This window comes from Hyperoodon ampullatus, assembly GCF_949752795.1.
Source record: "Hyperoodon ampullatus genome assembly, chromosome: 7".
NCBI classification, from domain to species: Eukaryota; Metazoa; Chordata; class Mammalia; order Artiodactyla; family Ziphiidae; genus Hyperoodon; species Hyperoodon ampullatus.
The window spans coordinates 47,142,794-47,154,999 of NC_136920.1; the positions used below are offsets into that span (position 1 = coordinate 47,142,794).

At 40.8% G+C, this 12,206-nt stretch overlaps 1 protein-coding gene across 1 annotated transcript in view; it reads right to left on the reverse strand.

Moving 5' to 3' along the window:
* Positions 1-11,566, reverse strand: part of CCDC81 (coiled-coil domain containing 81) — a gene marked incomplete at both ends in the record, with an annotated part of 35,308 nt that extends 23,742 nt beyond the window's left edge. Inside the window, 4 exons of the mRNA XM_079707598.1 lie at positions 1,154-1,410; positions 5,189-5,345; positions 6,745-6,806; positions 11,488-11,566. Coding sequence (XP_079563724.1) covers positions 1,154-1,410; positions 5,189-5,345; positions 6,745-6,806; positions 11,488-11,566 — 555 coding nt within the window. The remainder of the gene's footprint in view (positions 1-1,153; positions 1,411-5,188; positions 5,346-6,744; positions 6,807-11,487) is intronic.
* Between the last annotated feature and the right edge of the window lie 640 nt (positions 11,567-12,206).

The following is a 12,206-nucleotide window of genomic DNA, read 5'->3' on the forward strand; positions in this document are numbered from 1 at the left end:
ACTAGTTCTTTTGGAAAATGCTCCTTAAAAGGTACGTCTTAGAGTGCAGCAGTCCAATTAAAACATTATCCTTTCTTTTAAACACATATTGAAGCTTACAAATTTCTGTAGAATCCCTGAGGGTGAGAGATGAAGCAGCACTTTGGCCTTGCTTCTGGTTTTGCAAATCTTGCCTATGTTTTTATGAAAAACAGAGGGTGATACTTGTGTGTGTGTTTCCACTTTTCACACACAGGTTTGGCATCTCTCTTAGCAATCCTGTATGAAGCCAGGGTGTGGAGAAAACACCAAGAGCTTCATTGTGCACAACTCCGTCTCCTAAATACCCATCCCAGAGCACCACGAAAGGAGAAATTAGAGGGTAGAATTAAACCATATTTATAACCTTTCCTTTCATAGCTTTTTCATTTAAAAATCTGGCTTTTGCTCTGTGGGACACAGGATTATATAACATTCATGATAATCCAATTCGCTCATACAAACTTAGTACATTAAGATTCAGTTAGTCCTGTTGATTGACTGTTTAACTGCCTTCTTAAAGTCTGCTATGTCCAACTTAGCATGAAGGTCACACCAGCTACATAACGGTTAACAGTGATGGGTCAATTATGAAATTTCTTCAACAACAATGCAAACTAAAAGCTAAAGATACATTTACATGACTTGAATGCGATTTTTCATTGAAATAAAATAGTGTAATCAGCACAAAAAGAGTAATTAGGAAGTCTGGGCTTGAATTTCAGTTCTACGGCAGGGCACCCTTACTACAGGTTGCCACATAACCTCTCCGAGTCCCCATTTTTCTCATTGGTAAAATCAGGATAATAATTCTGGTTTTATAATGTTTTGAGTCTCAAATGAAATAATATATGTGGAAGAATTTTTTAAACCATAAGGTATTATAAAATGTTCAGAATTGTAAGAGTTTCTATCACTATATTTTTCAGGTGGCATTGACTTAAAACTTAAAGTTCCTTAGCCCCTCTAACTTTTTTGTCAGAGAGTTAATCATCTATAAACAAGTACTTCTTTGACTTGGGGTAACTGCGATTTAATATATGTCGACCTTAGTTTTTCTTAAAGATGACCCATTTACAGATGATTCAGAGCTACAATCAGGAAAGGGGTTAGGAGAAGGAAAATATTAATTTACATTTGCTAGGGCTCTCGCCAAAGCCCCACTTCCATCCATTGTAAAAAGGAAGTTCTTATGAAATCTCATCTTCACTTTGCCACCTCTGATCATGAGGACCCCAATTCCTTTGAATGTAAACTCCACGTTTTGTTTGGTAGAAATGGATCGTGATAAAAAAAGCAACGTCTCCTTCACACATCTTTCCACCATATCTCTGTTAAATGGACTCTTTAGGGATATCGTGACAAAATTAAGTGGAACAACTGGGATATCACCTAGAAGAGAAAAAGACAGTTGGGGTGAGGGGAAAGAAGTGGAAATTACAACAAGGACATATACACACTCACAAATAATTATCTGATTCTCACTTAATACTCAAAAATAGAACTATCCATGTGAAGCCTTTAGTTGTACCCTATTAATAGATATTAATCAATACAATTTTCTCTAAAAGTAGAATGTTTTTTGCTCAAAATAAGAACAAATAGCTTCCTAAGCAATACTCCAGACAAGATTTTTATTTTCTCTTGGAGACATATTTATAACTAACTGTTCCTCTTCATCAGGGGGTTTTCTGAAGTTTTCAGTCCCCTTTCAGGACACGCTGCAGCAATATTTGCCTCTCTCCTCCAGTTATCATAACATTTTAAAATGATTATAAATATCTACAAATATTAAGTGTTTTGAAAAGATAGTTATCTCCACTAGAAGTCACCTTTCAAACAAAAGTGGGTCTTATCAGAGGGTATCAGTCTGAGTGACTTGCAGACAGCTTTTCCTCTCTAATGAGTCCATAAATGGCAGTGCAGGGGAATATGGTTATATCTAGCATGAAAGTAAGCACAGGGTCTATTCAACTAGAACAGATATAGGAGCTATGCATGGTCCACAAGTCAGAAAAGAGGGAAAATAGGAAAGATGATCAAGATGATAAATTGAAAGAGAGACAGTAGACAAGGTCCACTGATAGAGGACCAGGACAGAGAGAAGATAGGGGCATTCTAAACATTCACTCGGCAAAACATTAATTTAGAGCCTTTCCAATGTCTACTACTGCTCGATGATGAGAATTACCAGCTCTACAATACACAAGCTTCCCTATATCAGCCCACAGCCTCCTGCACAATTTAATGGTGATTCTATACCATCTCCCCCTAGATTCTCCCCTCCCATTTGCCCAACACCTATCTGCAATCTGTCTTCCAGCCCATTTATATAAGGATGCTGTCATGATGGACAAGCCAGCAGAGACGTTGCAAATCTCATTCTCATGACTTCTCTGTAACTTCTGTGGGCTATACCCTCGCTTTTCTCTTGTATCCATGGCACCACTCTTGGCTTTCCAATTTCTTCCTCCTTGGTCTCTTTTGCTGGCTTCCTTCCCCTTCTGCTTCTTATAAGATGGTGTTTGTTTTAACACCATCTTAGGATTTTGTCTTTGTCGGTCTCCTCTTCTTACTTTATATTGTCTCCTGGGTAAATTTATCTTAATCCTGACCTCTAGTCTCCAACCCTCTCCTGACCTCTGAAATTATCTATACCTAAACATCCTGACAGGAATCTCAAATTCAACATGTCCAAAAGCAGACTCATTATTTTATCTGCCACCACAGCCTGCCTTTCCCCTTCATTCTCTATGGCAGTTAATGGCATGAGTATCCATCTATTCTCTGAGAAATCTGAGTCATCCTAAATACCTTCCTTCCTCTTGTACCTACCGTTCTCCACTGGTAACCAAATCCCACCAGTTCTACATCTGAAATATCTCATGAGTAGATTCCCTCATCTTCCTCCTGATTGCCACTGCCTTCATTCAGGCTTTCACATATTTTACCAAACTACTTTACTTAAAAGAGCTACCTTCCTGAACTAAAAACTGGACCAGTACAGATAATCCCCTGCTCAAAAAATGTCAGTGGCTCCTAAGTGCCTAGAGGATGAATTCCATAGTCCTTATCAAACCATATAAGGCTCCTCACAATTTCACACTTACAAACCTCTTACTTCCCTTTACTTGCCTCCACAGTCAAATGCCCTGGCCAGACAGAAGCACCTGTTATTCCCTTAACAGGCTTCACTCTTTCCCTGATGCTTGAATTGTTCATACTGTTCCTGAAATGCCTTCCACTGCCAGCAAAATCTTATCATCCTTTAAGACCTCCTGGCATGTCATCCTCCTAAATCTCCCCAAGCAGAGTTAGGCATCCTCTCCTCTGGGCTCCCGTGGCACTGATCCAGTTCTGCTCAATGATCCAGTCCTGATCAATGTTGCTTTTACAGGACTCATGTTGCATCATTTTCTTATATATTTATCTACCATGCTACATTCTTAGCTCTTCAAAGCAAGGACCATGTCTTAATAATCTTTAAGAATCACTGTACAATGTTTGATTAGTTACCTAATTAATGATGAAGAATTGTCACCCCGGGCTTCCCTGGTGGCCTAGTGGTTGAAAGTCCGCCTGCCGATGCAGGGGACACGGGTTCGTGCCCCGGTCCGGGAAGGTCCCACATGCCGCGGAGGGGCTGGGCCCGTGAGCCATGGCCGCTGAGCCTACGCGTCCGGAGTCTGTGCTCCGCAATGGGAGAGGCCACAACAGTGAGAGGCCCACGTACCGCAAAAAAAAAAGAATTGTCACCCCAAAGCTAAACTGTCGGGAATTCCCTGGCGGTCCAGTGGTTAGGACTACGTACTTTCACTGCCAAGGGCCCGGGTTCGATCCCTGGTCGGGGAACTAAGATCCCACAAGCCGTGCAGCATGGCCAGAAAAAAGGCTAAACTGTCTTTGTTCTTATGAATGAGTTCAATCATACATGTTTAATTCTGAAATTTCCTCCACCTCCTAAAAAAATTAATTATAAATCTAAAGTACTTTTTTGGACCACACTACAAAATCCAAGATGCAAAATAAGCCCTGTTCTAAGGCACAAATGTTTTTGCAAAAAAAATTGGCTTTATTTTCACTTCATTTGGTAGGTTTTTGATGAATTCGGATATTATATTTCTTCTGTCATAAAATTCTAGGTTAAAAAATAGGCTGGAAAATCCGTCAAACTCACCATACAGAATATATGCATAATGAATTATAAGTAGAGTTTATTGGTGTTTGTTTGTTTTTCCAATATATCATTTTTTGGTGGAAAGTTACTCTGAAAATTAACCTTCAGGGTTGTTAACATAAAGGAAAGTTTCAGCCTTTTCACCTGTTGGTATTGGGGGTAGACGATCTCTCTTCATCCATATATGAGTCTGATGCACGAGGGCATGATAAGGAAGATCAAAAGGAACACAACCAGAAATTAAGAAGGAAGCCCCCAAAGGCCTCTAAGTAACCAGGGCAGGTGTCACAAAGACACACATTAAAGCTGGAATTCAAGCGTCCTGTGGCAGGCATCACGTCTCCCACTATGTCCCTAGCACCTGGAACAAGGCCTGGCACATAGTTGGCCCTCAGTAAATATTTGTGGAAGGAAGGAAGGAAGGAAGGAAGGAAGGAAGGAGGGAGGAAGGAAGGAAGGAAAAGAGGGAGGAAGGGAGGGAGGGAACAAGGAAGGGAAGAAAGAAGGAAGATTTTAGGGTGTGAAAGGTGTATACAGTATTAAGTCTTTACGGAATTATTAAGCTTCTAATAACTTTTAAATTTTAATAATTTAGATTATATACAATAGAAACACAGTAATCTTTTCCTAGCTGATATTAACTGCGATTCTTCCAACCTGTGACCCTAACTAACTTTCTCTTCTTTATAACCACTCTTAATTTCTTAGCATCTGAAATATGAATAAAAATCTGTATGACTTGGTGATGTGGCTTTTATATAAATCTGCCTTGATGTCACATCAGGTTTTAAGCTACTGAGGTTTAAAATGGCCCGCAGGAAGACTGTATATAATTTCCTACCTTGGCCGCTCCCTCTACCAAATGTATCACGTGAAAAGAGAGCTCCTCAAATCAGAAACCAATAAAGCAGCAACTGGGCAAGCTTTGCCCTTTCATTTTTATCCCCAGGCTGGTCACCTTCTGGGAAAGTCTTAAAAATGAAATATATTTACCGGGAGTATGTACTTTGTTTTGTATGAGTCCGTGGGTCTTTACTAACTTCTCTGCCATGATAAATATGGGCCTCTGAATTAGAATAAACTTGTTATTTCCCACCTCCAGTTTTTGTCTCGTGAAAGTGAAAGTTCCAAGTCCTGGAATCTGAACTCCCTGAGCGGACAAAGAAGGGGAAAAAAAACAACAAAGAGAATTCACTGTAAATGTAAAGAAAAATAATCCTTAGCACTGTTATCCCAAAAAACATGAAGAAAATTTTAAGGCTGAGCCTTAAAATTCAATGATCTTTATGATTCCTTACAGCTTTAGTATTTTATGACTCTAAGTTTTCAAATAAGTATAAAATATATCAGTCCACAATGCTTTTCTGATCCTTCATCTCCATATCATTCAAAGGCTATGAGGACTAAGAAAACTTGTATGGATGCCATAGCTGCTTTTAATCTATATCTAAGATTACTCTTGTCCTAAATTGTGTGACATTTTAAATTTTAATCCCTTGCCATCAGAGGGGGATTTAAGGGGTCATGGAAATCTCTGCTTTCTCATTCTTTTAGGTTTTTTGTCCCTCACTTAAAATCAGACAACACAAAACATCCAAGACACATGCTGCAGTGTGGTGATCTTGGCTGAGGGTAGAAGCAAACACTCCTGGCTCTCACACTGGGTCTCTGTCTTCCTGGAAATATCATACATCAAGGGTTACAAACTTAAATGCCTACAGGAGCAAAGAAAGAATGCAACAGAGTGAAGGTATCAAGCCAGAGAATGTGATGGCTAAGGAGTGCATGTCCCATCTAAGGGGAAAGCCCCTTGTCAGCTCCAGCCAAGTGTCACATGTAGGGAAGGAAAACTGGTATCGTTAATCTGCTGATTTTTTTGAGAAAATAAATACAAAACTTTGTATAAACTCTTCCAATTTTAAGTGCCCATGGCTAATTCAAATTATCAGACCAAATAAAACAGGTTTCAAGGATGAATTCAGCTCAAGAGCTGTCATATTGGGACCTCTGAGCAGGGTATAAAACTTTCACAACATCCCAGTTCCCTCCAAACTCCCCAAATCTCCGATCAGTTCTTTGGCATCCAAACTTAAGACCTGATGGGAGGAAATAGCCCAGCCCTGGGCAAAGTTTCTCACTTTTGGCAAGTTGAGTTCAGTTCCTGACTGCCTTCTTATATTTCAATTAAAATCCATCCCCTGCAAAGAGGCAAAACAAAAAGCGTCATATCCTTCTATAGCCACGCCAGGAACTATCAGATCACAGATGAACAGAATTCACCTACTTTGTCTACATGCACCCAGGCTGACCAGCGATACATTTCCTATCACCAGGGGAGCAGGATTTTCAAAGTCATTACCTAAGGGTGAAATCCGTGTTTGTTAAATCTACTACCCACAAGTCCTAAGTGTGAGCATCATAAAATCCCAAAACCGCAAGTTAAACTGAGTGGCTCTAAAGTCTGCTATCCTGCTCCCAGCAAAACTACATGAGACAAAGGCGGAAAGATTCTTTGACCTCCTACATTAAAACTAAAGTATAAATCCTACCTTGTGTAGGGATAGCTGCCGTTCCACGAATTCTGACACATTCCCCCAAATAGTAGAGACTTCTGAAATTCAAAGGAAACAAAAAATAATTTATGAGAGCACCCCTGTGATAGTATCTTAGTGTTAATAAATTAAAATGTACGGGGCTTCCCTGGTGGCGCAGTGGTTAAGAGTCCGCCTGCCGATGCAGGGGACACGGGTTCGTGCCCCGGTCTGGGAAGATCCCACATGCCACGGAGCGGCTGGGCCCGTGAGCCATGGCCACTGAGCCTGCGCGTCCGGAGCCTGTGCTCCGCAACGGGAGAGGCCACAACAGTGAGAGGCCCGCGTACCGCAAAAAAAAAAAAAAAAAATTAAAAATAAAAAAATTAAATGTAAATGCAGAATACAATAACAGTAATTTCTAATTAATTTAGAATTAACAGAAAATAAGGTCATTCTCCAAAGTTAATTTTCCTGGTAAGTAAAGCTACCCCTTTAAGTTCCCAAAATGTGAAGGAGGAGGAGGAAGAGGATGGGGGAAAGGGAGGAAGAGAGGAGGGGGAGGGGAAGAAGAAGAAATTTCTGAAGAAAATCTTCCTAGAATAAAGGGAAATCTGTCACTCCTTTTCCTTTATTCTATAAATAGAGTTAACCAAGTATAATATAGCCTTTTACTAATGACCCATTCAACAAACCTCTAAGGGTCTACTCTAGTATCTGATTAACATGAATATTCATTCTTGCACCATTCTATAATACAGGAAGATGGCCAGGGGCCACTAAGGCGTGAAAGGCTGTTGTCTGTACACTAACTGTTTCTGTACTTCTATTTTGGCTAAATTCTTGACTCTGCTTTTCACTCTCATTTGTCACTGGTGGCCTCCAGCTGTTGCTTCTCTCTGCCGCTAGTACTTTGCACTTTCTGCTTTTGAATGGTCAAAGGGAGGCCTTCTAGGCTTATTTTCTTGTTCTGAGCTGTGTTCCCAAAAAACTGTGGTAGAAAAATAAGTAGTTGCCAATAACGCAAGTGTTAATGTATGATATGAAGGTATACTCTAGTTATAACTAATATTCATAAATATAGAAAACTATGTCTGTGTTGACATTTCCATTCCAAACCTAGTCAGGAGTTTATTACAGATACGTTTCACTGATGAACTCTTGACAAATGAAAAGAGTGTTGTGTTTTAATTCTCAAAATAAAGGATCAAGGACAGTGGCATTTACCAGGTTGCCACCTCAGATCATAGATGCAGTTGGGGACAAAAACGGATTCTTTCCCCATTTTAGAAACTGCTTGATTTATTGGTATAACTGTTTTTCCTAATGGTTTAAACCACTACCTACAGCAGAAAATTGCAATCTTTTAATCCAGTATATCAGGGTTATAAATATTTTTAATATACCAGGGAAAGAGCAGGTTAGGCAACAAGAAGTAGCAGTGACTCTTATGAGCATCTAGGAACAAGTCGGGTGATGGAAACGTACTCAGTCACCATGCTACAGTGAGCCAAATGCCAAGATTCTGCCCTGCACTCCAAACCACGGATATACAGTTTACGATAATCAGGTATTTCTTCTATTCTATCCCATCCTACTGCATTTCCCACTGCTCCTCCCCCCGCAGACAAAAGGATTCTACTGCTGGCTGCTAAGAACTAAGAAGGGCTTTCAAACAGTCCCAACTGTTTTCTGAGTTCAAATTTTCATCATGACTAAAAATATTATTAATTCACTAATGATACAGAATCTCAATATCCAGACTTACATGGAGACTTTTCAAAGCAAAACTGTGAAGCCTTTCACCTAGACTCATGATATGAAGCTCAAATTTCAGGAAAACAATCTAACCAAAGGAAATGATTTAATTAGGGCCAGGAGAAACTAGATAGCTTGCAACCAAACCCTAGTGGAAAGACTTGACTGAGCTTAATTAGAAATTTGAAGATTGTCTTTCCTTATTTGAATGATACATTCAAGTCCCCTGTGTCCTTTTACTCTATAAAATCTAATAGGCAAAGTCATATAAGAGCAGAGTTATTATTCTAAACTGAAATTTGATATTTTTCACTGAAGGAAAAGGAAAACATGTACAAGATTTCCTTTAGAAAGTTTTAGACTCCTGCAATTCAAATGGAATAGATTTGGAAATCTTACAGACTGTGATTTCTAACTTTGATGTTTTCTATATCCCAAAGTGTCAGAAAAGGTATCACTAAATCTCAAAAGAAAAATAATTTTAATCCAGTCTAAAAAGCAAATTAAAGAATATGCTACTTTTATATTTTTAGGAAATCTAAGGTTATTATTTATTTTAATCAAATATTGAAATACCAAGAATCACAAGAAATGATCCCTGAACATACCTTCTATATTCAATTCAACCTTCATCTGACTTCAAATTCTAAACATTTTGTGCATTCAAAACCATATTTTTAAACACAGTGCCAAGTGTATTCCAAGCAGGAATACTCTATATATAATCATTATTAAAAAAAGGGCCAAGTGCTCATAATGTAAATTATAGAATAATGTATACTTGAAATAGATATTAATATCAAAAGACAAGCCCCCTGACTTCATAAAACATCTTCTAAAATTAAAATACTGATATACAAGCACAGCAAATTATTACAGAGTGATTTGGACAAGGAAACATATTCCCAGAGCACAGTACAGTGGAAACACCAGTGTGCTGTGTGTCTGAAGACCTACAGCCTTCCTGCCTTCATGGATTGCTGGCTGTGTAGTCTTCAATAGTTTCAACCAGTTCACATCTGTAAAATGATGATGGTACCCTCTAAGTACTATAACTACATAATATTAAACTTTGGTGAAACATATGAAAGCAGCAGGCCTCAACACACACAATGATGAAAAATTAATTTGTGTGTTTTGCTGATACTGGGAGTTTATCTTCATCTCCTTTACAGTGGGTCATTTGTGAAAGTTAAGTAAATAGTCATTTGACTTCTGCTTCTGTCATTCAATCAATAAAGCTCTTGCTGAAATCACCAATGGTCTCCTTGTCAATAAATTCAATGGACTTGTTTAATTGTTCACCTCTCTGACCACTCCCTCCTCCTTTAAGCCCCTGTCCTTTTGGCTTTTGTGACACTACCCTCTTCTGGGTTTTCTTTTTGCCTCTCTAGGTATTTCTTCTCAGTCTCCTTTGCAAGCTTACCTTCCTCAACCCAGCCATTAAATGTTGGAGTTTCTCAAGACACAACCCCAAGCTGCCTTCCCTTTTCACTCTATACTTTCTGCCTAAGCAGTCACATCTATGCCCAGGGCTTTAATGACCACCAATATGCAGATGACCCCAAATGTTTACTTAGAAGCCCAGACACCCTCTGGTCTTTTGAGGTTGCAGACCTGTGTACCCAACTGCCTTCTTGGATATCTCACGAAGGCACTTTAACTTGGATTTTCCTTCCCTTAAATGTTGTCCTTTTCCCAGGGTTTCAATCTCAACAAATGGTCCCATCATATACTCAGTTATATAAGCTGGGGACTCAGAAGGCATCCTTGAAACTCCCCTTCTCTGTCACCTCTATATCCAGTCCATTGCTATAATTTGTAGAGTTTTTCTCCAAATAGCCTTTCAGTCTGTCCAATTCTCTCCATTTTTACTGTTACCAACTCAAACCAAGAGTGAATTCAGATGACTCATTCCCACTTAGGTTACTGTTATAGGCATTCTTGACCCTCCAGTTCATTCTCCACATTGCCACCAGACCAGTCTTCTCAAAATGCAAATTTGACCATGTTATTCAGCTCCTCCTTTAGCTCCACTCAAAACACGTAGCAGCTTTCCCTCAGGCTGAACATAAAAGCCAACATCCTTAATGTGACTTATGAGGTCACGCCTAACCTGACCCCTCCATTTCCCTCCAGACTCTTTATGAACACATTCCTTAGTGCAGCTATAGCGCTACAGAGCATGTTGACCTTCTTTCAGCTCCTCAATCACACCAGGCTCCCTCCCTCCAGAGCTTTTGATCTTGCTATTCTCTCTGCCAAGAACACTCTCACCTCCCCTCCACTCCCTATTCAACTGATCCATTTCACCTACTAAATTCTGAAACCTAGCAGGATGCTGTGGGGCCTTTGCAGGGACAAACCCCCCACCCTCTGTGTCCCCTGCCTATTGCTTGTAGGAAAGCTTTATCCTCCTAGGCCTTCCCTGAGTTCCAAAGAGCAAATTTAATCAGAGAAGTGAGAAAATGCAAAAACGAAGGAAAACAGTCAAGCAAGACAAAATAATAAGAGTTTAACCATAGGGCTTCCCTGGTGGCGCAGTGGTTAAGAATCCGCCTGACAATGCAAGGGGCACGGTTAGAGCCCTGGTCCAGGAAGATCCCACATGCCACGGAGCAACTAAGCCCGTGCGCCACAACTACTGAGCCTGCTCTCTAGAGCCTGTGCTCCGCAAGAAGAGAAGCCACCGCAATGAGAAGTCCACGCACGGCAAGGAAGAGTAGCCCCACTCACCACAACTAAAGAAAGCCCGCTGTCAGCAACGAAGACCCAAGGCAGCCAAAAGTAAAATAAATAAGTGTATAAAAACCCTCAGCTGGCCCCCTTCTCTCATTAAAGAAGTCAATAAAGAAAGTGTATTTGGACGTCCAGCGTGAGGCTGCCAAGGCAACACGGCCACTCAAGGCCCGCCAGAGACAAGGGATAGGGAAGAAGGTCTCCGCCTTGACCCCCAAGCAGGTAAAGTTTCATTCTCAGGGCCCCCTGCCCCATGTCGCTTACCCTCCTTGCTCAGCGAGGGCGGCGTGTGCCGCTTGTGCCTGCCTAGGTCCTGCGGGGAAGGGACGACGGTGTCCAACATCTCCAGTCCCCAGTAGGCTGGGTCTTCAAAGGGTGTCTTTTCTTCCTTCTTTATATGGAGTTTACACAAACGTGATTTTCCCACTCTCCTGGGAAATTTGGATGTGTCTTAAAAATAAAAATTACCAAATCTTAATTTTTTTTTTCTTTCTTAAACGTTTTTTTCTCGCCGTCCTTCCCCCATTCTGGCTCTCCCGGAAAGGCTCCCAGTACAGAAACTCAGAGATCTGTCTGGCGCTTGAATCAGAAAATGCAAATCCAAGCCCTCAGGACCACCAAGTGGCCCAGTGAGAGTGTATTCCGGAGCGGTGAGCAAGGTAGGGGACAGAGGGAGGGAATTCCAGCCAAGGGGAGGGAGGAGCCTGTTGCTAGGACACAACAAAGGCTTGCTCCGTTGCCAGGGAGTCAGAGTAGGGCCTCGGCCCCGCCCCCTTAGGTGGATCGGGTCGGGTCCCAGGTGGCCTGGGTGATGCCGGGAAGAGATTGGTAAGTAACTTAATGTTTTTTTAACTTTGTTTTTTCCTTACCCTCTTACCCTGAGCAGCGAAGATACTTGGTCGCTTTTGTAATCACCTTGGACAAAATCTGGGAATAACCTTTTGCCCCGAGTGATGGACTTTTGAGTCTCTGGGTCTGTTTGA